The sequence below is a fragment of the Sciurus vulgaris genome (genome assembly GCF_902686455.1).
Source record: "Sciurus vulgaris genome assembly, chromosome: 1".
NCBI lineage: Eukaryota > Metazoa > Chordata > Mammalia > Rodentia > Sciuridae > Sciurus > Sciurus vulgaris.
Genome location: NC_136461.1, coordinates 97516886 through 97544360, shown reverse-complemented (window position 1 = coordinate 97544360; position 27475 = coordinate 97516886). Strand labels below are relative to the sequence as shown.

General features: G+C 37.6%; 1 protein-coding gene across 1 annotated transcript in view; it reads left to right on the top strand.

Annotated features, from left to right (window-relative positions):
* Positions 1 to 329: 329 nt before the first annotated feature.
* LOC306657234 (mitochondrial adenyl nucleotide antiporter SLC25A24) overlaps positions 330 to 27475 on the top strand; it is a 47296-nt gene continuing 20150 nt past the window's right edge. The window contains exons 1-5 of the mRNA XM_079133037.1: positions 330 to 607; positions 14713 to 14839; positions 17304 to 17391; positions 23311 to 23422; positions 25413 to 25571. Coding sequence (XP_078989163.1) covers positions 425 to 607; positions 14713 to 14839; positions 17304 to 17391; positions 23311 to 23422; positions 25413 to 25571 — 669 coding nt within the window. The 5' untranslated portion in view covers positions 330 to 424. The remainder of the gene's footprint in view (positions 608 to 14712; positions 14840 to 17303; positions 17392 to 23310; positions 23423 to 25412; positions 25572 to 27475) is intronic.

The window sequence follows — 27475 nt, the reverse complement described above, 5'->3', positions numbered from 1 at the left end:
AGCTGTGAAAACGCTGACGAGAAAGCCCGTGACTTTCTGGGGCTTCCTTCCTTACGGCTGGACTCAGAGCAGAGCAGGACACCTTTCCCCCAACCGCCCCACCCCGCAGCGCTCTCACTTCCTGCCTGCCTGCAGCCCAGCCCAGCCTTGTCCCTGGGCGTCTCTGGCCGAGGCCCGCGCGAGGCGAGCTCCTCCCCCAGCAGCAGCTGGCCGGCCACTCCCTGCGCGTCGAGCCTGCTCCGGCAGCCTTCGGGTTCCTGCGCCCTGGGTGCCGCGCGGAAGCCTCGCCCGCGACGACGCCCCAAAGGCTGTTCGGCCGCGGGCCCCTCCCAGCCAGGCCTCGCGCGCTGGTTCTGGTCGCAACCGGGCAGCCCTCGGCCTCCTGTGACTTTCCTGGGCTGGGCCGCCCCAAGCCTCCAGGACCATGCTGCGCTGGCTGAGGGGCTTTGTGCTGCCCATGGCGGCTTGCCAGGACGCGGAGCCGCCGACGCGCTACGAGACCCTTTTCCAGGCACTGGACCGCAATGGGGACGGCGTAGTGGACATCGGCGAGCTGCAGCAGGGTCTCAAGAGCCTGGGCATCCCGCTGGGCCAGGACGCCGAGGAGGTGGGTCCCTGATGGGGCGCTGCCCGAGCGCAGGGAGGGCTGCAGGCACTCTGGGGACGCTGCCAGAATCCAGGAGGGCGGCGGCCTGAGGCTCTGCCAGGAAGAAGGTTGCACCGTGGCTTGCAACCCGCGGATGGGTTCAGAGACTCCTAAGAGGCGCACAGCCTGTGAGCCCTAGAGCAGAAGAGGGTCTGGATCGAAAGGCTGCGAGTATTTTTCCTGAAAACTTTACTGTTTTGAACACTCTGGCCCACGGGCGCTGTTACATTTAAACCCAATCCCACCACACGTTTGTTCTGAATGAATCCCAGGTTCTTTAGTTACCCGTCGTACTTCTGCAAACTTTAAAATCATTTTCCAGCCATCAGACTTAAGTGGGCCCCTTGTTCAGTTAAAAGATACACTGTGTCTCCTCGATGCAGCTTTGTTACATAGCCAGTGATATTTACTATTTCAAATCTGTTTGGAAACCAGTCGTTCTCCCCACTTGTTGAGGAGGAATGGCGACATTCCATTATTTAAGACTTTCTTGAATTAATCCCCTGAGTATATGGATAGGTCTGAAGGATTGGCCTGTCGCTGAGTAGTTTCACCTCTGAGTCATTTTAATCGTGTTCCTGAGGTTCAGTCCCCTTAGCTGGGTGGAGATACAATGTTTGGAACTTCTCCAGCCCCGCCAGAGTGCAAGAGGATACTGTGGCATTCCCTACCAAAGAGGGAAAGTGATTGATTGGGTTACTTCGAGGGCCAACAACTGTTCTGTACTCGTATTTTAAACACCTCTCTCAATGTCTTTAGTGGTTATAGAACTCTGTTTTCCATTTCTTCTTGACTTACATTTATTTACAAACTTTTTTTTTTAAACTGCCCATTTTGCCCAAGGTTCATATTAACTATGATTTTATAAAATTCATGACTATATCTATAGATGGGTTATTTAATTCCTGATGTCTGTCCTCCTCCACCCCCTTCAGTCTCGCCCTAGATTTGGCTGTTCTATTCACACTTTGAAAGAAACAACTTTTGATCCTTTTTGCTGACTGACCCTGATTATTTTCTTTGATTAATTTCCGTTTATTTCCTTCTGCTTTCTTTGGGCTTACTCATTTGCCTGTTTTCTAATTTCTTGAATTGAATGAATACTCATGAATTTTGAGATATTATATCCCTTTAATAGCTTATTTTGCTGGGTCCCACAAGGTTTTTTGGAATTACTTATTTTTGTTATTTAGTTTCAGGTACTTTTTGATCTCCAACATGACTTCATCTTTTTTTTTTTTTTTTTTTTTTTTTTTTTTTTTTTTTTTTTGCGATGCTGGGGATGGAACCCAGGGCCTTGTGCTTGCAAGGCAAGCACTCTACCGACTGAGCTATCTCCCCAGCCCATGACTTCATCTTTGACTCACAAATTATTTAGTGTGCTTTTAATTTCCTAATATATGTTTTGGGGTTGGTTCCTTGAAACTGTGAATAAAAATAGCAAATCTCTGGCAAGATTGATTAAGTGAACTTTAAATTTGGAAAAAAAGTTAAATTTCCCAAAGTTTATAGCATATTACAAAATAAGTTATATAAAACTATGTATATGCAGCCATAGGGATTAGAATGACACATTTATCACTGTAATATATGTGTATAATTAATGTAGATGCAAAAAATGTATTTTATTCATACATCGATCACTCTTTATGTGCATGCCAGGCATTACTAGCCATTCTCAGAGTTCTTATGGTATGTACTCCCATCAAAAGTTCATGGGTATTTCTGGATTATGGGAGTTAGGTTACTTTTTTCTACTTTATTTCTTTACAACTTTTGTATTATTTCAATTTAGAAAAATGATTGCAATGCGATTTTTATAATTAGGTAAAAATTGTTTTTATTTGGGTAAATATCATTTCCTCTTTGATGTGCCTTTGGGCCACCCTCCAGGGAAGAGTTGGTCACTTGCTGCTGTGTGTAGGTCCTTAGTCTTACATATCTCCGTTGCTATAAATTTCATGTGGTTTTATTTTTATTTGATATTGTGGCTTCCACTGAGATCAACCCTCTTGAGGATGGGTAAGGATCCTGTCTTATTCATCTAATCAAAGTAATACAAAAAGGTTTAAGGCTATAATTTGAAATACCCTGACTAACAAAGAGTGGCCCATTTTTGAAAATATAAAAGTTTAAATCAGTTATTAGAGTTTCTATGTCCAGCATAGGTAGGATAATATAGCCAAACATGTTGTATGATCACTAGAATGTTTGGGTAAAATCAGATAAACATCCTTTTACATGCATAACCAAGCTGGTAAGAAAATAAGGAAAATTCATTATGATGGTTACTTCTACTAGTTAACTTGAGGCAATTTTCTTAACAATAATACCACCTCACAGTGTTATACTTAAGAATAAATGAATCAAAATACACAAAGTACTGAGAATAACACCTGTTATCTCATAAATATTCAATAACTGTGAGCCTTTATCTGATTCTGTTACTGCATTACCTACTGAAACACAGGTGTGCATCTTCCTCTATATGGGTTTATCAACTTTTCTTTACAATTCTACCAATTTTTTCCCTTCTATAGGCTATGCTGCTGGTGTAGTCAAATATGGCATTGCTACCTCTCCCTGGTGAATTGTTCCTTTTATCATTATATCATTTTCCTACCCTCAGAGCATAGTTCCCCCATATTTTTAATATGCCTGAATCTGCATGAACCAGAGTGTTTCTCTTAGCCATTTTGTTTTCCCAGGTCATTCTGGTGAAACTTCAGCAGTTGGGTCCCACTTTGTGCAAAGGACAGTATGTGTACCATACTCTATTCAGGGTGGGATTTCTTTGCCTGTGGGCAATGAGTGAACCAGTCCCCAAGCCCTTGTCACTGCCTCTGTCTTTGATCTCTCCTGGTACTAACTGCATCAGTTCTTACACTCTAAGGAACAAGAACCAAAATGGGATTGGGTGTGTAAAAGATTTATTGGGAGAAATGCCTGTGCCTGTGAAGGATAAGAGGGAACCATAGTAAGACAAGGGGGGAGTCTTTAGATTTAGGCCATGATACAGACTTTTTGTTTTGTTTGTTTTTTAAAACAGAACTGTGATTGAACCCAGGGTCTCAGGCATGCTAGGCAAGTGCTCTACCACTGAGCTGTATCACCAGGCCTATGATGCAAATTTAGGAAAAGAATGTGAGAAAGAATTAATTTAGGAAGAACTCCAGACCCAAACATAGTTGTTAGAAAGTCTCAAGTAGGTTAATGGATAGTGATTAAGGAAATGCAGTTAGGGCAGTCCTGCATTGCCCAGTGCTAGTGGGCACTAGTGTGCCCGGGTGTGCCTAGACATCTGTTGGAGGAGCTCAGGGAAAATGTAAAATTAGCATGAATACTGCAGGTTCAAAGATGTGCAGGGGTAGGCTGTCCATCAACTCTGCTTGCACAGCCAGGTTTTCTGGAAAGTTTGCTGAGCCACTCATGTCCCTGACCACCATGACCACTCCTTGTGCTAAAGAGATATACTTCTTTGCACAGCTTTAGGAGAGATCTCCTTCCTGAAGGACTGTGTAAGAAGAACTTCAAATAACAGAGAAGTTCTGAGAAAGTTTAGACCAGGTTGATAGGGAGCCAGTCAAAAGTTATTTGTGAGGAAGTCCAGAAATGGTCCGGCTTGAGTTCCTCAGCATGTTCACTCACTGGCTGGAAGCAACCCAGGGAAAGGAAGGCCATGGAACTCACAGTGGTGCATTTGCAGGAGCCAAGGCAAGAGACTAGAGGATGCCAGTCAACTGTGTTCTCCAGAGAAGGACCCCTTGAAGGAAGATCTGTGGGTTATGGCTTTATGGTTCCTATGACATGCAACAGCTCTTTGGAGTCCTTAATAATTTTTAAGATAGTAAAACTATCTTGATACCAAGAATTTTGAGAATTTTGGATTGATTTTTGTGATATTCCATTTCATGGTTGTATCATGTACTACAAATTCTCTATTGTTTATCATTTTATTGATAGTTCCAAAGTAATTCTAAGTGAAATTGCAGTGGAATCCCTACACAGGGATTCTTTTTTTTTTTCATTTTGGCCTTCTTATCTTTATAGCACAAATTTTGGAGAGTGGAAATAGCTGAGTCTGAGGGTTACATACTTTAAATAGAGATTTGTATTGCCTTGCAAGAAACTTTGCCATCAACTCTCTGTTGACTGACAGTCTGCTTTTCCACCACTCCATCCATTTAGGATATCAATCTTTATGAAGTCTTCTATTTTGAAAGTAAAATTTCTTTTAATTTCCTTCATGTTTTTGTTCTATTCAGGACTTCCGTTGGCCTTGATGATGCCTACCCACATCGGTGAGGGCAATCTATACTCAGTCTGATTAAAAATCTAATCTCTTCCAAAGAAACCCTGATAGACACAGCCAGAAATAAAGTTTTACCAGCCAGCTGGATATCCTTTGACACATAAGATTAACCTTCATACCTGGGAAACAGTAACTAATCCAATACTTCAACTTGATTACACAGTCAATATTTGTGGGAAAAATTTTTCAAGACACAGATCAAGGGTTTGTGTAAAGTCAAGGATTGATGATGTTGTCTAATCAAATATAAAAAAGTGAGAACTATGGGGTGACTCTTCAACAGAAGGCTTCAAGATAATAGTTTGCATCTAAGACAAATACTTCAGATGAAATCCCTATAAATTTGTTTGATTTGATCTCCTCTCCCTGTTTCCAAGATTTTGTAATGAATTTAGCCTTTAAAAGAGCACAAGTTTCTCTTTAAGTTTCTTTAGACCTTAGATGAAATGAATATATTTCATTAAGAGTAAGAATATAGAAAATAGCAAAAGGAAGAAATAGCTAACCATTATTAAGTGTTCCAAGATTGTCCAGGGGAAAGACTTCATGGCAAGTCCTGAGACAAAATTAAGAACTAGCAGGAAGTAAACTCATTAAAGTTTCTGCTGATATGACCCCTCTTTTCTGTGTGTTTCCAAATCTCCTTACTGTGAAATTAATGTATAAAAGAGAGAAAATACACATTAACTTCTCCTAGGATGCAGGAATATAAGAACATGGAATGAGGGTACAATGTAGTATAAGGAACAAGGACATCAGTATTCGGCCACTACCGATTTTTCTTTAATTATCTAATTATCCTTTTGAGAGTCTTCATTTTTCTTTCTTTCTTTTTGATCAAACACTACATTTGAACATTCTAAAAGATGATCCCAATTTTTAGGTGACATTTGAAGTACTCTGATGAAAAAAAAGTCATAGTTTAGGATATTTAAGTTGGAGGAAATAATCTGAATTTTAATGTACCAAAATGGGAAATCATAACATAAAATGATGGTGAACAACTGAGCATTTTACTCAAGTTTGTGCTTGCTAGTTAACAAATGTGTTCAATTAGCTTGGAAAATTCTATGCAGTTTTAAAATTAAGTTGTTTGCCTTATTTTCATGGTCACCATTTTTACTGTGACTTTCTTGGGAGATGCAGAATTGTAGGAGGCAGAGGATGCTTGAACTGAGAATATAACTAATGGGCTGAATATTTGTCTCTACCCATTCATGTGTTGAAATGCTAACCCCTGAGGTAATGGTCCTCAGCGGGTCCTAGGTAGGTGAGTAGCTTCTGAGGATAGAGCCCTCATGAATGGCATTTGAACTCTTATAAGAGACCCAGGAGTGCTCCCTTGCCTCTTCTACCATGCCCTCAGCAAATACTGACTCTGACATTGTCTTGATCCTAGGACTTCAGCCTTTGGAACTGTGACCAATAAATGTCTGAGCAAGTATATGGTTATAGTAGTCCAAATGGACTAAGATCGATGCTAAGAGCAAGAATGGGAGTAGCTTGCTCAAAGAGTTCCATACTTTATGTGAACTGACCATGTAGCCATAGTCAAATTTTTAAACTTTACTCAGGCTTTATTTTTCTTATTCTTAAAATGCTGATATCACCCCTACCTCCTGGACAGAGCTTTTAACAAAAGCATATGTGATGGGGTATGAAAGTTCACATAACAAAACAAAACAAAACAAAACAAAACAAAAAAACCCTCAAAATGTGGTATCAGGGCTGGGATTTGTTGCTCAGTGGTAGAGGGCTTGCCTAGCATGCGTTTGATCCTCAGCACCACATATAAATAAATGAATAAAATAAAGGTCTATCAACAATTAAAAAAATATTTAAAATTTTTTGAAAAAATGTAGTATCACATGTACTAGACAATAAACTCCCTGAGGACTCTGGGTTCTCGTGGGGATGGTACGTGCCGAATGATTAGGCAGTGTCAGCAGAGTAGCTGGACTGGTACTCTGATCTGGGAGCTCTTCTAATTCTTATATTCTACAAGTTTTGATTATCTGTCTGAAGAAGAGATATTTTACAACCCCAAATGGAATAGAATCGTGTACAAAAACAGCAACTTAGCAAATATGTATTGCTTTGAATGGAAATTCTGTCTAGCATTTCTTTCCTTGAGGTAATACTTGCGTTAACAAGGAGGATTTGTTCCATTAATGTATCAACAGAACATTTTTAGTTTCTGGCATGATACTAGGAACCTGATACAGAAGTCATAGAGGTGCATTTTAGGGCTTCCTAGCAGGGGGATTGTGGTACAAGAAAAACAATGGAATTCCAACTACATGTATGTCAGATGTTCTGAATATATAAAATCTGTGTCTTTTCCTTTTTCTCCTGATTTGTATTCTAAAATCTGATTTTTTTTCCTTGTGGTAATAAAGTTTCTAAAAAAAAATTTAAAAAAAAAGTGGGGGGGGAATTCCATATTAAGGCATTCTGCCCTTTCCATCTGGACAGCATTCTAAACCTTTCATCCCTTTTCCAAACCCCCAACATTCTGTGTTTCCTGTCAGGGCCACAACTATGTACATTTACCCTTTATTTTCTTTTCTCTGCCTGGGCTTTCTCTCATTCCACCTAGTAGATTTTTATCATTGTTTAAGGCCTCATGTCACTTTTATAATTTTATCCTAGCCCATTCAGAGTTATCTGCTTTATCAGTATTACAGTGATGACATTTACAGATAAATGTTTTCCACAAGAAAACATTCTGGAAGGTGCTGTTTGACTTCCTTTGATTACTCTGAGTTCAGAAATCTTATCTTTTTAAGGTTGAAATAGAGTCCACAGAGTCCATTTGACAGGATTTATGAAAAAAACAAAAAGATTTGTTGAGAGAGTTTGAAGCCTTGAAACATGGATCATCATGTTTACTACACATTAACTGTTGCAGTATATATGGTGGTTATATTATAGGCTGCACAGTTAGAACAGGATCCCAGTGTTTGTATCACTCATGTGTGGCCTTGGGCAAGTTATTTAATGCCTGGAAGCTCCACATATAAATTAGGAATGGATATTTGATGCCTGGAAGCTTCACATATAACTCACCCAATAACAGTGCATATATTCAGTTCATTCAATCAATGTTTTTTAATAGTGACAGACAGTATTCAATACACTGGGGGTGTAGTGGTGAACAAGACCAAGGGGTCCATCATTGTATTCTTGAAACTCTCCCTATACTAGGTCTCTGTGTATTAGTTGGTTAAATGGAGACTAAAGAATAATAAATAATGAACAGGGTAATTTCAAAAAGTGGAAAGAGCTAGTCAACAAAGATACTTGTTTATTATTGGATGAGACTGTGAGCCTTACGGTTGTTCTCTCCTATCAATTCTGAAAATGCCGTCAGTCTGTTTTCCTTGTTACCTTGGCCATGACTTCTGTGTTTTCTTCTTGGTCCTTTAGAGGCTTATTCTTTATCTGAACATGTCATCTATAACTCTTGGTCACTGACTGCATCCCCTGCAGAGCACAGGGAAGGAGAGTTCCCTGTGGACCATAAGCTCCTCTTTTGTGGAAGAATCGGCTCTTGATTGGGCCACAGCACATCTTGTGGAACAACTAGCCATTTGCTCACAGTTCTGGGAGAAGGTTTTTTTGCGCAGCCTACAGTGGTACTTATGACTAACTGTAGTGCAACCTTCTCCTAAAGGGAAACCCACCAGTATTTCAAGGACACTAGTGGTCCTCTTTGTGTTCTCTGTACTTGACATGATATGTGGTATAGAACCAGAGCTAACAGAATAGCTGTCTTAAATTTTCCTTATGAATTTTAATATTCAGCTTTTAAAAGAGTATATTATATTTAGGAAAATAAATTACACAAAAGTGGGGAGTTTTTACAGTGAACTCTTCCCCCCCACACACACTTCCAGTGGAACAGGATGGGGGAGCATGCAAAGGGAACGTGTAGAGGAAGCCAGGGTCCCTGTGATTCTGAAGGGTGGGGGTTGAAAAGCCACAGATGTTGTTTATGAGTATCTCTGCCTACTCTGTTGGACCCCAGTTTACTTAACTTCTCCCCATTCTGAGATTATCCCCCGAGTGTGCTCTAACAGCTGTTAAGGACAGAGTGGCTTCGCCTGAAACCATGTAGATATTGGATGAAGATGAAAGAAAGAAGAAAACACCACCACCACTCTTTGGGGTGGGAGGAGGGGAGTGGGGGACTCACAGAAGGAAAGGCTCACAGGGCAGATTTTTATTCAATTCCCAATCTTTTGACAGCAGTTCTCCAGTGCCTCAACCCTAAAGGGATTTCTAGACAGTTGCAACCTACTGACTCAAAAGAAAAAAGTTGGCGAACTTCCACCACCAGCCAGTCTGAAGTCCCAACACTCATCCCCACTTTTTATAAAAAGTAAGCTCTACTTTCCAACAGTTCTGTGCTGGGATCCTGGAGGAGGCTGAGTTGAACCCTCTCAGCTCTACCTGCTCTCAGCTGTACCTGGAGTGGAAAGAGAGCGTGTGGTCAGCTCACCTGGTAGTGTGGCCCAAACTCCAATGGCCTTCCTTCCTGTCGGCCCCTGGCACTGCCTGGCAGACTCCTACCTTGCACGTGCCTTGCAGGAACATGCAGAGGTGCTTTGTCTTTGGCACCTCCCAGGAGGCTGCTACCTTAGGTCTCTTCCCACTGTACTCCTAGTGGAAAGAGATCCTCTTTGTCCCACTCCTGGGGACTTCTGCCTCTGGGGGACTCAGAAGCTGAAGTGTGGACCATTCTGCCACCTGAGACACAGCAGATGGGTGCTCTCCATGGTGATCTCTTTGGGTACTTGGACTACAATGATAACGGGACCCCGGACATCCTTGAACTTAAGAAGGGCCTGGAGGATCCAGGGGTCATTCAATCCCTGGAGGAGGAGGAGGGTGGGCTTCATTGGGGGTTTGATCAGAGAGATTCTGTGGCTGGGAGCCCTGGAGGGGGCCTCTGGCAGAGTGGTAAAGCCAAATTTCCATGTTCCCAAGCTCGACCAGAGCCTTTAGTGTTCCTGGGGTTTATCAAAGTTACTGTTTATTAAGAATAACCCAGTGCAGCCAATACTTTCCTCAAGCATCTTTCTCAGTTTCCTCCCTGGTTATACTAAAATTTCCATCTTGGGATTACTTTCCAGTTGTTGGCTATCAACTTGTTCCATGTGGTCACCTAACATTGGTAGCCTAGGTGGGCATTTAGTCCCAGGATGCTCCCTTTGGGGCTTGGGAACTGGAAGAATCATTCTACCTTTGTGGCCAGTGGAGTGGTTGCTGGAAGTTCTCTTATGTTAGGTTTTGGTTTCTGTTACTGGAAGGTGAACAGTCTGATTGGCTATGTTCTTGGGTCTTTCACCACATCATGCCTTAATGATCAGATCTTAATTACCAAGACTCAGCTTGGACATCATTTCCTTTGTGAACCCTTCTCTTTCCAACAGGCTAAGTTACAGTCTCTTTCTCAATATGTACAGCCTTATGGATAATTCTATCACAGTATTTCTAACTTATTTTCTCTCTGGAAATGATTATTGTCTATATTACTGTTGATTATATTTGTTCTTTTGATATTTGACCAAGTAGACTTGGTGATCCATGAGGCTAAAGACTACAAATTTATTTCAGACAACTGGTGATCACAAAACTATCCGTTGAGTTCTGTCATGTTAAGATTTAGTAAAACTCTTCCTATTAACTGTGTGAACTTTGGGAGTCTTTATTTTTTTAAACATCCATTTAATTGTACCAGTTGTATTTTGAGCACATTCCATACACCAAGCACTGCATCCTGGTTTCTTCAACTTTTGCTATGGTTTAGATAAGTATCCCCCAAAGGCCTGTGTGTTAAAGACTTCGTCTTGGCCTGTGGTGCTATTGGGAGATGTGGAAGAACCATTCAAAGGTGAGACCTTTTGGGAAGTTTTCCAGTCATATGGCGGTGTGCCCCCATATGGGGATGGGGATATTTGGATCCTGGTCCCTCCTCTTTCTTTGCTTTCTAGCCATCAGGAGGTAAGCAGCTTTACTCTGCCACACACACCTTGATGATGTGCTGCTTCACCACAGGCCAAAGGCAACAGGGCTAAGAGACCGTGGACCGAAACTGAGCCAAAATAAACTGTTCCACCCTGACCATCTCAGGTATTTTGTCACAGTGCTGATAGCTGACTAATACTTTTGTGATCACAGAGGCCTGTAGTGGATGCTTTCTCTGGAACAGTTCAGTGACCAGAACATTTTCTCTATAAAGTTCACTTGGGTTTCCCAATTCCTAACAAAACAAAACTCTGAAGTATTTTTCATTTTCTTTTTAAAGTTGAATGTTCTTCATGTTTTGTTTAAAACTACTCGTATTTAGACTTGCAAAATATGACTTGTATTTGCTTATTTGATACAGAATAGCCTTTCATAAGAAATTCTGAATTATGCCATAAACAAATTCAATTATTTGAAACACATTTCACATTATTGTTAAATTAGAGTCATCAGGTGTTTGTAACTCCGAAAGTCTACTTACCATAAGAAGGGTTGCAGTTTCAATCCCCTTTCCAAATGATAGGTGTTCACTAATATTTCCCTTGACCAAATTATAAACTTCTTAATTGAAACTTAAATACACAGGTGGGATTCCTAAATGCTGTAACATTTTCTTTTGGATGATATAGATCTTATAATATGTTTTAAGTAATCAGGAAAACATTTCTAGATGAATATTCATTCTCAATCTAATTTGTAAAATGAATTAACTTGTAATAATTACTTTCCAGTGACATAATAGAAATGAATTTGCTTTTAAGACTGTTAGTAGTAATTGATGTTATCTTAATCAGGGGTATTTAGGATGTAGATAAGAGAACCCCAAACTAGCTTAATCAAAAAAAGTTTAGAATTCTTTGTAGATATCCTTATCAGACTAAGGAAACAGCCTAGTTTGCTTAGAGTTTTTAACAAGGAATGATGTTGAATTCATCAAATGCTTATTAAGATGATCATATGACTTTTTTCTTTTTCTGTTAATGTGATAAATTTTAAAAACATTAACTCTACCTGGCTTTACTGGAATATATTTACCTTGTTCATTATCTATCTACTATAAAAATATATGTACGCATGTATACACACATACATATATAATGTATTTTCCATTTTATTTATTGTTAGATTTGACTTGCTAACATATTTTTAGGAGCTTTGCATCTATTTTAATAGTGATGTTGCTTTTAATTTTCTTTTGATTCTTTTTTTTTTTGTGTGTGTGTGTGTGTGTGTGATGTCCCCATTAGGTTTTAGAATCATTATCAAGGGTATACCTGCCTCATAAAATGGATTCGAAAATATTCCCCCCTTTTCAATTCTTGGAAAATTGGTGTTTTTCTTTCTTTCTTGAAAGTTTGGTAGACATTGGTTTTATTGTTCAAAACATGTGGGCCTGAATTTTTCATCATGGGAATACTTTAAAATTATAGGTTAAATTTCTTTAATATTTAACCTATTAATATTTCTTTAATAGAACTACTCAAATTTCCTATTGTCTTAGGTTGATTTTGTGCGTGTGTATGTGTGTGTGTGTGTGTGTGTGTGTATTGAGGATTGAACCCAGGGGTGTTTAACCACTGAATCACATCCCCAACCCTTTTTAAAAATTTTGAGACAGGGTCTCATCAAGTTGATAAGGTACTTGCTAAGTTGCTGAGGCTGGCCTTGAACTTGTGATCCTCAGCTGCTGGTATATGCCACCAAGCCTAGCTTAGGTCAGTTTTTAATAAGTTTTTTTTCCTAGGCATTTTTCTCTTATTTCATTTATATTTTCTTTGATATAAAACTGTTCATCATATTTTTAGTGACTCTAGTGTCTCTCGTGTCTAGGAATTTCTACCTTTATTTTCCTACACTGATTATTTGCCAATATCAAGAGTTTATTGACTTTATCAATCTTTTCAGAGAGCTTACCTTGTGACCTTGCTGACCCCGCAGTAGAATTTTTTTTTCTGATATTGTCAAATTTGTATTCCAAGCAAATCACCCAGGCTACTCTGTGAATGATAGCCTAGAAAATGTCAAACTAGAAATGAGACCATGAAGGAGGTGATGAGATTTTGGTGGTACTCCACAGTTGCTAAAGAGATTTTTCATCTTGTTTTTCTGCTGTCCTAGGAGGACTGCCAATGCTCGAAATAAGGGGCACCTAGAGGATGGGGCAACTTAAAACTGAAAGAAATATTTTTCTTTTTTCTTTTGTTCTAATTAGTTATACATGACAATGCATTTTGATACAACATACATAAATGGAGTATAACTTCCCATTCTTCTGGTTGTACATGATGTAGAGTTACACAGGTCATGTAATCATATATGCCCATAGGGTAATAATGTCTTATTCATTCTACTGTCATTCCTTCCCCCCCTTATTGTGAATTAGCATCCACATATCAGGGAAAACATTTGGCCTTTGGTCTTTGGATTGGCTTATTTCGTTTAGCATGATATTCTCTAGTTCTATCCATTTACAGGCAAATGCCATAATTTCATTCTTCTTTAAGGTTGAGTAATATTCCATTTTGCATATGTATCACATTTTTATCTATTTATCTGTTGAAACCGCCTAGGTTGATTCCATAGTTTAGCTAATGTGATCTTTTCATTCTTAATTTTTTTCCTTTACCTTTTTTTTAGTTTGATTTTTTTCAATTTTTTTTTTATCTCTACCTGACAGTAGAGTGTATTTTGACATATTATACGTACATGGAGTGTAACTTATTCTAATTAGGACCCCATTCTTGTGGTTGTACATAATGTGAAGTTACACTGGTCATGTATTCATATATGAACATAGGAAAGTTATGTCTGCTTCATTCTACTGTCTTTCCCATTCCCATCCCCCTTCCCTTCATTCCTCTTTGTCTAATCCAATGAACTTCTTCCCTCCCCCATTTGTGTGTTAGCATCTGCGTATCAGAGAGAACACTTGGCCTTTGGTTTTTTGGGGTTGGCTTGTTTCATTTAGTGTGATAGTCTCCAGTTCCATCCATTTACTTGCAAATGCCATGATTTTATTTTTATTTAAGGTTGAGTAATATTCCATTGCCTCACCTTCTTTTTATTTTATTTTTTATAGTTTCTTGAGATTGAGATGAGCGTCAATGATCAATCATTGCTTGGAAGCCTTTCTTCTTTCCTAATTATGCATTTTAAACCATAAATCTCCCTGTAAGCATAGCTTTGTTGTGGTTCCCAAGTTCAGATCTTTCTGAGTTTAGGGTTATTATTCTGAACATTATACTGTCTTGCCACAATGCAACATTATTTGCCAAGAAGAACATGACTATCAGCACAACAAAATTTGTAAGCTCTGTGTGGTCGGTTGTGAATATTTTAATTGGTTGTAGGGAGGGTATACATGTGATACCAGATAGCATAAAGTCTTATTTTTTTAATCAAAAACAATGATTTCTATTAACATAGAAGTGGACAGCTTGATTTGACAGCTTTTATAAAGGTCATCTTTAGGAAAAGAGTAATTTTGGTAAGCAAAGGGAAAAATACTATGTGAGACATTTAAATTCCATGTTAAATTTCAAATCAAGTGGAATAATTGCTTTTGTTACGGGTTATGCCATAATGGATAATGACATAGATGACAAAAAATTCTTACTTTAGTCTTATAGGAAAAGAACCAATCTGCTTGAAGTATGTATATAATTAATTTAGTACTTTAATTCATATTGGCAATAAAATATCTCTTAATTTTTTCTTGTAGAAAATTTTTGTTACTGGAGATATCAACAAGGATGGGAAGCTGGATTTTGAAGAATTTATGAAGTACCTTAAAGACCATGAGAAAAAAATGAAATTGGCATTTAAGAGTTTGGACAAAAATAATGATGGTGTGTCTTTTTCTTCTGTTCTTCACCAACTACTTCTCAGGTTTCCAAGAGTCTAAAGTGATATGTATTTAGCCTCTCTTCTTTTAAGATATCAATTATTTCCTGTGTAAATATTTATTTTCATAATGTGACTTTTATGTAGAACTCATATTTTTACTGATGAAAACTTGTGGATAACTTTGTCTATTGATGTATAATGTTAACTATGGAACTTTATGCTAATTTTATTTAAAGGTATGGGTTAAAAATAATAAGATTTCTGCCTTCTCAATAGTAGAGAAATAGTTTTGTTCATATGTAGACATGAGCATTGTATATTTTAAATTTGAAAAACTTTTGGATTGTCTTACATTTGATAGTCATTTTGGAAGAAAAAATTTAGAGAAGATGCGCTCCAATCCTGAAAATTACAAAGAAACATAGCATGTAGGCCTTTAGGTAAGCACCTTTTGGTAAAGCTTATGGCTTCTTTATGTAGAGTAAGAACCCAGAGGGAGATGGAACTTCTATAGGATCAACCTTCTGAGAATCCACAGTCAGTCATCCCATTATATAAGTTATACACATATCAGTTGTCCATTTCAGAAAATTCTAAGTCAACCAGAGAAAATAAAGATGAAATTTTAACAATACAATTGTAGTAAATGTGAAGGGTCCCTTAACTTATCTTTTTTTGGTGTATTTTGAAACAATTTCTCATGATAGGTTCATATTTTTATTTATTAGACTTCCTAAAGCAAAGCACATCTAGTGAATCCTCATTATTCATGAACTCTATATTTGTGAATTTGCCTATTGCTAAAGTTTAACCTCACAAGTAACCTCAAAATGTATACTCACAGCACTCCCAGCCATTTGAGCACATGTGCAAAGCAGTGGACTATTGTTTTGAGCTCTTCAATATGCACATTCCTAGTTAAGGTAGAGTAAGGTGACATCTGCCTTCTTATTTTAATTCAGACTGTAAACATGTCCTTTTCAAAGTCTATTTTGAGTAATGTATTTTATGTTTTTATACTTTTTAGGGGGATATTTTTGCTTTTCAAAATGTTTCCCAAAAGTAGTGCTGAAGCACTGTCTTGTGTTCCTAACTGCCAGAAGGCCATGGTAGACTTTATGGAGAAAATGAATATTAGATAAATTTCTCCAAGAGTTCAGTGTAACTGGGGCACGATGGCATGTGCCTGTGATCCCAATGGCTCAGGAGGCTGAGGCAGGGGAATCACACGTTCAGGTCAGCCTCAGAACCTAACAAAACCCTAAGCAACTTAGTGAGACTCTGTCTCAAAATAAAAAATAAAAAAGTCCTGGGGATGTGGCTCAGTGGTTAAGAGCCCCTGGGTTCCTTCCCACTAAATGGGGTGTTATTAAACAGAAACACACATGAGACAAGGTTAGTATTGGTCAGTTGATGAAGATGTGATCAGGGCTGATAGGAGCTTAACCCTGAACTTCCTACAGGAACAATGGTTCAATAGTTGCTAATTCAGCATTCACCAGTGACTACTGGGAATAACAAGAATTGAATGTAAATCTTCAAGAGTGTGGTTGTCAGAGAGAATGATCAGAGTGATATCTGAAGAATTTCACTGCTACAGTTGATGACTTCTATGGCCCTTTTATTGTCCAGATTCCTCTCTCCAGGAGAATTCTCTCAGAATCCTGTCATTCCTTCAGGGTCCCTGTCTTAGATGAAGTCTTCCACCACTAACACCACTAACAATGATTTTCATCTTCCCCTTTCCTGAGAAGTTTGCTGCTAATGCTGCTTTGACAGCAGCACCTCTGTTTTGTTGTCTGAGTTCATATAGATCTGTCTCCAGATCCTCGGTCTGAGCTGTTGAAGGGAAATTCAGTCCTGCTTATGTGTATTGCTTATACTTTGTTTTCTCTCTTCTGATTGTTCTCCTGCCCATAAATAGGTCTGATTCCCTAACGCTAAAACTTTTCTTTCCCATTTCTCTCTTTATTTTTACTGTTGGATTTCTCAAAAAATACTCCATTTTCTACTTGTCTTTAACTCATTCATATAATACAACTTTATGCATAATAAATGTGTAGTCATTTATTAAAAAGTGGATATGGACACTTTGTAAATGAATCCTAGTTTAACTGAATTTATCTGAGAGTTAGAAATTCTTGATTTGAATCTCAGTTCTGTTATTTCTTGATTACTTCACCTGCTAAGACCACTTGAGCGCCTGGCTTCTTTTTCAGAGGAAAATCATTATTATCTACAAGGCTTTGTGATTACTGGATGAAATAGTGTGAATACACTTGTTCAATGTATTTGTTAACTTTTGCATATCAATGTTATAATATGTATGTAAGCAAATCTATGTTACCTAATGCATAGTTTTGCCTTTGTTTTTTCAAAGCTTTCTCATAAATGAGTGATTTGAAATTCAAAGCTTCTAAGGTCCTTGTTAGTTCTGAGTTTCTGATCTTTTCAATGTTTTTAAAGGAAAAATTGAGGCTTCAGAAATTGTCCAGTCTCTCAAGATATTGGGTCTAACTATTTCTGAACAACAAGCAGAGTTGATTCTTCGAAGGTAAGCTCTTTACCACATTGACATTTATTTTTGACTTTCATGCTAATATACTGCATTTGTAAGTGTGGTTTTAAAACACCTTCCTGCACCTCACTGTTCCTCATTATGTATACCCCGCATCATTCCTCTTCCTACCTGTTCATTTGTATGCACTGTATGTGTCTACGATGAAGGAATGGAAGAGGAATGCTCAGAGTAGACTCTTGCAAGGCCTCAGGGACAGCAGGACAGCAATAAGGTATTAAACAGAGATGAGGAGCCAAGGGCTTGGGTGTTGCATTTCTCTTTTTTCTTTTTTTTCTTAATTTGATTCTCCATTTGATTCTTAATGTGACAATAGAACTGGCTGTTTCAAGATAAGTACCCTAGCAGATTCTTCAGATTATTTAACCTACATGTGACTGGATAAGAGGAAGATTCCAAAGCTTTCCTGGTTGTCAGAGAAGTGCTAATTTAAACTTGCAGAACACAGACATACCAATTTGAATATTGTTATCCAGGGCAGTCAGTTCAAATATTTAGTAAGAGAGACCTTTACAGATTCAAATGTTTTATTTCACAGAATGGAGCCATGACCTCTGAAGTATAGGGACTTTCAAATACTCTTTTGTTATAAACACACTGCAGCTACCAATTTTTTCATGATAACAGAAAACAAGAAAAGATTCTTATATTAATATTCTCATGAATGTTTTCAGTCTTCACACTATCTACAAGTTTCTTCTTAATGGCTTATTATCAAATGTATCTCTTTTTGAATCTGTGTATTGCCTTATAGAAATATAATATTTCTTACAGGAAAATACAGTAGCATTTTCTTCCTTTCAATCTGTTTAGAATTTCTTTTTATAAGCAGTTGCCCAATAGGAAGGTTTGAAATCTTAAGGTTGAGCATGGAGTTATTTTTGTTAGCACTGGATAAGAAAGACTTTCCTGAATAAATGAAAAACTAACACATGAAAACGAGATAAAAAGAGTTTTGACCATGGAATATTGAGCATATAAAAATCTGCTTCTAAAGTCTCATTCGCAAAGAAAAGTGAGGCTTTTTCTCTTGTTCTAAGAATAGAAATAATATATTCCTGTATGCCCTTTGGTAACTTTAGGGATAATGCAAATTTTAAGTCCAAGCAGCAGAGTAGATCAATGTGTATTAGCTTGGGCTGCCATACAAAATCCCTCAGTTACTATATACTTCTCAATAATTTATAAGTCAAAGAGGAAAGTGGAAATTCAAGGATACACTGACTTGAAAACATTAAAGCTTGAAGGATATTTCTAAGAGTACTTAGGGGAAATTTTATAATCTTAAAACTTTTATTAGAAATGGGTAGAGGCTGAAAATTAATATACTAAGTTAGGGGAAAGAAATCAGAATAATCTCAAAGGTAAAAAGGAAGAGATAATAAAGAGTAGTAGAACTAGATAGAAAGGATCAAAAAAGACAAAAGTTGGTTGTTGGAAAAGAAATCTCTAGAGAGACTGAGGCAAAAAAGAAAAGTGAGATTTAAATATGTTTAATCGTGGGAGGGGTGGGGGGAAGGGAAAAAATAACAGAATGAATCAAACAACATTACCCTATGTAAATTTATGATTACACAAATGGTATGCCTTTACGCCATGTACAAACAGAGAAACAACATGTATCCCATTTGTTTACAATAAAAAAAAAAAACAAGAATCACAAAAAAAAAATATGTTTAATCACAAATAGATACATCAGGAATTTTAAAAATATAAAATACTAAGAATAATTTTATGTTAATAAATTTGAAAATGTATGAAATAAATATCTAGAAAAATAAGTATAACTTACCAAAACTATATCAAGAAGAAATAGCCAAAATTTCCTAAACAATTCAAGAAATTGCATCAGTAATTAAAATTTTTTTCATAAAGCAAATTTAGTCCCAGATAGTCCTTGAAAACTATAAAAGAACAGATCTACAAACCTCTCCAGAGTGTAAAAGTGCACTCGCCTGACCTCTCTGTGAACCATTATAACTATAATATCAAAAGCAAACAAGTTAGAGAGGGAAATTATGGGACGTTATGATTTGTGTCATAAATGTAAAAATTTAAAGACAATATTAGCACACTGAGTTGGCTGTAAGTAAAAATCAATGTGCCTCAATCAATACATTTATATGAACAACTGATAAAAATTTTATTAGCTGACAGTAAAGAAGAGTTAGTACAGAGATGTGTTCCTCCAAATTGGTAATATTCAGAACTTACATGTTTTTTGGGAAGAACTTGTCAAGCTAAGTCTAAAATTTATATCAAAAAGAGAAGGCTAAAGAATAACCTAGAAGAACCACAGGGAACTGGTAGCCGACCTGTCAGATATCAAGAGTTGCTATTATTAAGGTATAATTATGATATTGCTACTGAAATAGACAAGTTGATAAGAGGAACATAATGGCAATTCTGGGAACAGATCCATCCATAGTTTGTATTTGTCATATCAGAGAAGAAACTGCAAATCTCTGGGAAAAGGAGAGACTGCAATGAATGGTATCCAGACAAACCTGAAATTGGATACCTACCCTCCCGCACTACACAAATATCAACTGGAACATGAAAGTTAAACTATTGCACCTTTAGGGGTAGATGAAAAGGATTATCCTTATCTCAGAGTAGGGAAGACTTTATCAAAAATTAGGCAAGGTAGTAGTCAAAAATGAAAAGATTGATGAATTCAGTTGCATTAAAATCAAGAGCATTAAAATCAGATTCTTCCACAGAGCCATGTTGGCTTCCATGGTGCCCATGTTGGATTTTACCCTACTCATCTAAAGATGGTATCTAGAAGAGGATGATGCTGCTGTTCTGATCTTGTGTCTTCAAGGGACTGTCTTCATGCTTCTCTTTGGTCAACTCATGGAAGAAGTGGCCCATACTCTCCAGAGCCAAATCACTTTGGTAGAAACAGAAGCCCCTAAAAAAGGAAGCATAGGAGGCCCCAGATGCAAACTGATCAAATGATTGACATCAGCCTCTCACTACCTAGATAATTCTGATGAATCTGCAAGATGGTTCATGATTGGTTGTCAATAAGGAACTAACCATAAAAAATGCTGTTGCTGGTCTTGGAAGAAGTAAATGGGCAAAAAGATGATCATAGAGGTTGTGAGTGGAGAAGAGATGGCAGTTGGAGGCTGAAAGAGAGGGAGACCTGGATCTGTTTATCCCAAACAATGTTGAAAGGAGAGAGATCCATGGGCCCTCAGGGCACATGCTTAATGTGACCACCTTAATTTAACAGTCTGTCTTTCTCTACCTCTACTAATATACTCTCTGGTTAACTGTTTCTTTGAAATACTGTCTTATTTTCATGTATAGCATTTTAGTCAGTTTTTATTAGACCGTGACCCCAAACTCTATTTCCTTTTGGTTCTAGAATTTTGAATTTCACAAGTTATAGAATTTTCTTCTACTTCCTTGAAACTCATCTCAAATAAAGAATGCATACAGTCTGCTTAAAAAAATAAAATAAAATAAAATCAAGAGCATCTATACTTGGGTACCACAAATACAGTGAAAAAACAAAGAGAAGGTGTTTGCCAGGTTATAACTTGAAAGACTGGAATCAACTATATAAAGAACTGTGAATGAGGAAAGGACAAACTCATTAAAAAATGGGCAAAAGACATGAACGGGCATTTCATGCAGGGAAAACATGAACAGTAAATGAATATGGTAACAGATGCTTGGCCTCATTCGTAATTTGAAGAGAAGTACAACTTCAACCCACAGTGAGAACATCTTACCTAAGAAGTTTGTTAACACTAACTATTCTGTGTCATTAAACTACAGAATTTGAAGTTCATTTATGTTTTCAATAAATATTTACCCTGTACAAGGCATTCTTTTAGATATTTTGTTTTCATATGTGAATAAAATCAACAAAAATTCTTGCTTTGTGGAGGATACTCATGTGTGGGAGGTTGGGAGGTAGGATCAGACAAAATAATTGTATGATAGAAGAAAATAGTGATAAAAATAGGGCTACAGACATTTCAACCCAGAACAATGTTCTAAATAGTTACTAGGGTTTTCATGCCATACGGATACGGAATGTTAATGCTTTTTTTTCCTTTTTGGTAGGAGGGATTGAACCCAGGTTGCTTAACCACTGAGCCACATATCCAGCCTTTTAAAAAAGATTTTTTTTTTTGTTTGTTTTTTTCAAATTTTGAAACTGGGTCTCACTCAGTTGCTTAGGGCCTTGCCTCACTAAGTGGCTGAGGCTGGCTTTGATTTTACCATCCTCCTTCCTCAGCCTCCCGATACCCTGGGATTACAGGCATGTTTCACTACATTAGACCTGGAGTGTTAATACTTATATTCTGAGACAAGTGAAAGTTTAAATGTAATTTCACATATGAAGCTCAAAATACACAATGGTAGTAGAAAACACAAGAATAAATATCTCAAAATTGCATTTTATTTGACTACCATCTTTATGTATCATTTCCATATAAATTATAGAATAAAATAAGAGGGGATACCAAAACTTTATTTTTCAGAAACTTCAATTAATTCAACAAATAAATGAGCACTGTCTCTCTGCCAGCCACTTTGAGAGCTATGGAACCTTAGGGAACAAGACAGTCAAAATCCTGGCACAATTTGGTGTTATTCTGAGGAGAAAACAAATACATATGGCCTTATTTCAAGAAGCTTATAAAACAAGCAAAAAGTTTGTGAGAAATGTTTAGGATTACAATGTTAATTTTAAAGTTAAAAATGGGGTACCAGATTCCCCAGCATTACCATCACCACCACCAAAAAAAGGTACCAGGATTCCTTAAGACTCAAAAGGCCCAGGTCCCAAGAGTTTGATTTCTTACAACATTGCTAATCTTCTTAACATGGTGGACATTGTGAAAGAAATTGAGAACATATTTTGAGTATATTTCAAAATCATACCAAATGTTGTAACAAAACATTAAGAAATATCTTCTGTAGGGGTGGGAAGGAGTGGAGAGGAAGGTAAAGGAAGATAGTTGGGGGTGAATATGGTCACAGTTTGTTATTTGAACATATGATTATGCCATAATGGCAGCCATTACTCTGTATAATTAAACGCACTAATAAAAATATATATCTCCTGAGCCAGGGCAAGAAAAAAATGTATCATGAACCCATTTAGTACTACCTCCCTGTCAGGTAGTGATTAGTCAGTTTTTTGTTGTTGTGACCAAAATACCTTACAAGAAGTACTTAGAGGAGGAAAAGTTAATTTTGTCTCCTGATTTCAGAGGTTCAGCATGGTTGACTGACTCCATTGCTCTGGGTTCAAGATGAGGTAGAATATCATGGTGGAAGTGTGTGGCAGAGGAAAACTGTTCCACTCAAGGTGGCCAGGAAGGAGAGGGGGTCGGGCTGCAGGGGAGATGAACCCTTCCAGGACATCCCTGCAGTGACTCAACTCTTCCAGCCATGCCCCATCAGTCTACAGTTATCACCCAGTTAGTCCATTCAAACTAGCATGTATTGATTGGGTTGTATCTCCCATAATGTAATTATTTCACCTTTGAATATTCCTGTATTAACACAGCTTTGTGGGGGGCACCTTATATCCAAACCATAACATTCCCTTTATTTTTATCATCTAGTTTTTGTGCTTTATAGCTTATTAACTTAGAGTTTGATAGAGTACTGAAGGTAGTCTTTAATGAACTCTCTGTAATTTGGGGGTCCATGTTTATCTATGAAAGTTTAAAATTAACTAAAAGGACCATAAAATGCCTGCTGCTATTTTCAACAACCTATAATTGTGAGCGGGATTTTTAAAAAATTTAATGAGAATATCAAGTTGGAACAGAAATTGTTATTCTGTAAAATGACTGATAATGTTAGGTTTATTTATCAATTTCATTTTGTTCTTTAATCACTTTTTAAAACTTTCAGCATTGATGCTGATGGGACAATGACAGTGGACTGGAATGAATGGAGGGACTACTTCCTCTTTAACCCTGTTACAGACATTGAGGAAATCATCCGTTTCTGGAAACATTCTACTGTAAGTGCACTTTGTACTTGTTTGGAGCTATAAGCCATATAGTTAGCACCCAGAAGCACTCTGAATACTTATGGGACCAGGATGCCTAATCCCAGTAGCAAAGATTTGTAGAATATTTTAAAATCCTAGGATTGCAGAAACAGTCATTTACAAAATTTGGAAGAAGTACCATCTTCATAAATAAGTTGCCCAGCCTTTATGGCATTTAAGTATTCTGCCACAGGGAAGTCTGAAAATCATAGACCTTTACTTTTCATAGATACTATGTTGCCTAAAGATCTCAACACCTCATGATTTTTTTTTCTGAAACTTGGGCTTGTTCAGTTAGACTCCCTCCATTTACCTCTGGCCTAAGGCATTTATAATAACTATTGAATGTGCAAGATCTTTTTGGCTCATCTTCTTAGTATTTCACATCTGTTTGTATTTCACAAAACTTTGCAATTTTAATTTTGATTAAGATTTAAAAAATATGCTGGTACAAATGAAGTTCTATTATTGTGTATTTAGTCCCTGAAACCATTGGGAACAATGAAGGAATTTTTTTTTATAATGTTTTCTTATTTTTTATACCTTTATTTTATTTATTTTTATGTGGTGCTGAGGATCAAACCCAATGCCTCACACATGCTAGGCAAGTGCTCTACCACTGAGCTACAACTGCAGCCCTGGAATTTGTTTTTCTTAATGGGCTTGTCTTTTGTACTTATTCATGAATTTTAATAAATTTAATATGCACTAAATGAAGCCTTGAGTTCACATTGCTGCCATTAACGATGCCTAATCTTATGTAGAGTATTATAAAATTAGTGATAGCTAGTACCTTTTCAAATATGAGTATAAATAATGCCATATTAGTAGTTCAGTTGCCTAGATAAATTTTATACTTACATGACTATTTTGTTGTATCTTTGGAGAAGTATGATAAAAGTTGAGGCTACAATCATGTATCTGTTTTATTGATAGTGAAATAAAGGAAAAGAGTTATAACTGTAGCATAGCTCCTCACCTTACACTCCTGCCTATAAAATCTTTTACAACAAAATCATTTAGAAATGAAGATAAAATAGAACTTTGTTTCTCTTAAACTATGTTTGTAACTTACAGTAATGTTTAGAATCAATGTGAGTGATCATTTGGAAATATATGTTCCTCTTAGCTAAATTTTAAATTGACTCTGTTGCATGCTTTAAATGACAAGTCAGACATACAAAAATATTCATAGTCAATATGAGAAAGGAGTTTAGGGATATTCACAGACATAGTTTCATTTACATGTTTAAACCATGTATAGTGGTATGGAGTACAAGGTAGATGTTATTTCTGAAACAGTTTTTCCCCTTGTTGCCCAGATTGGCCTCCAGTTCAGGGACTTCAGTGATCCTCTTGCCTCAGACTCCTGAGTGGCTGGAACTACAAGCATGTGCCACCATGCCCAGCAACAAACAATTCTCTTTTATCTTTTTCATTTTTTTCTTTGGTGGTGAGAGGGATCAAACCCAGGAACTTGCATATGCTTTGCAAATGCTCCTCCACGAAGCTACACCCCCAGCCCTCAACTAATTTTTTTAAAATATATTTTTAGTTGTCAATGGATCTTTATTTATATGTGATGCTGAGTATTGAACCCAGGGCCTCACACATGCCAGGCAAGCACTCTACCACTGACCCACAACTGCAGCCCCCCTAAACTAAATTCTTAAAAAAATCATCACCAATTGGATATGGTTTTCTAGTCTTATGAAAAGTGGCTGTAACTAGAAATAATTCACTGTAACTGATAAAATGCCCTTTCATTCTGGTTTAGCCCAATAGAAGTCATTGGATCTATAAAAAGTTGCATTATTGGTTTTAGGAGTTTGTAATTACTGTTAATTTTAATTTCTTGTGAACCAACACTATGTTTAGGATGACTAGACTGTCTTAAAATAATTTATGGGATTGCCTTTTTAATTGAAGGAACACAGTAACCTTTTCTCCACTTCCGCAGGGAATTGACATAGGGGACAGTTTAACTATTCCAGATGAATTCACAGAAGATGAGAAAAAGTCAGGGCAGTGGTGGAGGCAGCTTCTGGCAGGAGGCATCGCGGGTGCGGTCTCGCGAACAAGCACCGCCCCTTTGGATCGCCTGAAAGTCATGATGCAGGTGAGCGTCATCCAAGCATGTCGTAGATATTCTAAACTAATGAGCAGTGTGGGCGTTTTGAAATAGAAGTTTAAAGTTTTCTCAGTAATAGTCTTTAATACCTTAAAAAAGATCTCAAGGAGGAACCGTACTTGGACAGAATCAGACAAGTTAAAAAAATATATACTGCTTGGGTGGGTGACGTGGTGCATGTGCCAAAGGGCGTTCCTTACAGGGATGCCAAAGTGTGGGAAAAAGGAAGTGGTGGCAGAATATGGAGAAGAGCCCAAGACAGCGCCAGAGGTCAATGAGAATAAAGTCGGAGCAGAAAAAATAAAAAAGAGGCAGAAGAGGGCCCAGTCCTATATGAAGATCGTCTAGATCAGAAAACTTTGCCCAGTGGCAAATCTGCCACACTCAAGACCTGCTTCTGGAATGTGAATAGGCTTTAAGCCTGGATTAAGAAGAAAGGTGTAGAACCGGTAAAGGAGGAAGCCCCAGACACCTGTGCCTCCAAGAGACCAAAAGTTGCCAGAACAAACTGCTAGCCAAACTTCAAGAACTGCCTGGACTATTCATCAGTACTTGTCAGCTTCTTCCGACAAGGAAGGATAAGGTGGTGTGGGTCTACTTTCCAGCCAGTGCTTGCGCAAAGTCTCTTATGGCATTGGTGAGGAGAACATGATCAGGAAGGCCAGGTGATGGAGGTGGAATTTGACACAGTTGCCCTGGCAACAGCCTATGTACCTAGTGCAGGCAGGGGTCTGGTACGACTGGAATACTAGCAGTGTCACTGCCTGAACTTCGCTTCAGCAAGCCCCTGTGCTATGGGGGGACTTCATGAAGAAGTTCAAGAAGTTAACCTTCTTAACCCCAGGGGACACACACAGAGGAAAACTGAACAGCTGAGTTCACTCCGTAGGAGCGCCAAGACTTTGGGGAGTTGCTGTAGGCTGTGACTGGCTGATAGCCTCTGTGACACCTTTACCCCAATACTGCCTGTGCCTATAGCTTTTGAACTTTCATGATGAGTACTTGGTCCAAGAATGTTGATTAGCACCTTGATGACTTTTTATTTTCCCACTCTCTTTCTCCTGCATTGTGACAGCAAGATCCCTTCCAACCACTGGATACCTAGCACTGTGACACCTCCCCAAATCACTTTGAGCCTTGGAAATAGCTCCCCCTACCCAAATAGTCTTTCTTCAATAGTTCTCTAGAGAAATCTGGATTTTATTTCTTTTCTGTAAGAATATGAATCCTTCAACCAGGCTCTTGTGAAAGACTAAAGTTTCTTTTAAGCCTAAGGTTTTTGTTTTATCCATACTCCTTCCTGCTTCCCCTGCCTCCTTTTTAAATAAGGAAACATTAATCAAAAGCTACTGATGACTTCCTCTTAACAAACGGTAATAAAAAAATGTTTAATTGCTACTAATCGAAAATTCAGTCCATGTAGGTATTGGCAGTGTTCTACCAAACCTTAAGTTTTTGGTACATGTATAATGAACTTTAAATATATGGCACTCCATGACTGTTCAATGTATAATTAAAAAAAAACTCTAGACATTTTTGAAGGGTTCTCTTTAATTTATTTGTATTTCGCTTCTTTTTCTTTTTTAAGATTATCAAAATCTTAGGATAAGAATGTAATTTTTAAAATTATTATAAAGTTGAGGTTAACAGAAAAGACCTTGGTTTATGGACTTACTTTGCTATTTACTAACAGTGTAGCCTTCGGCTGGTCAGAGTAGAAAGGAGGAAGGAAAGGAAAAGGATTAATATTTATTTGTCACACATAATGGTAACTCATTGAGTCCTCATAGTAGCCTAGTGAAGTAGGTATTTTATCCTCATTTTACCCTTGGGACTCATAAAGCTATGAGAATTAAATTTTTTTTCCTTTATAACAAACTAGATGAGGAACA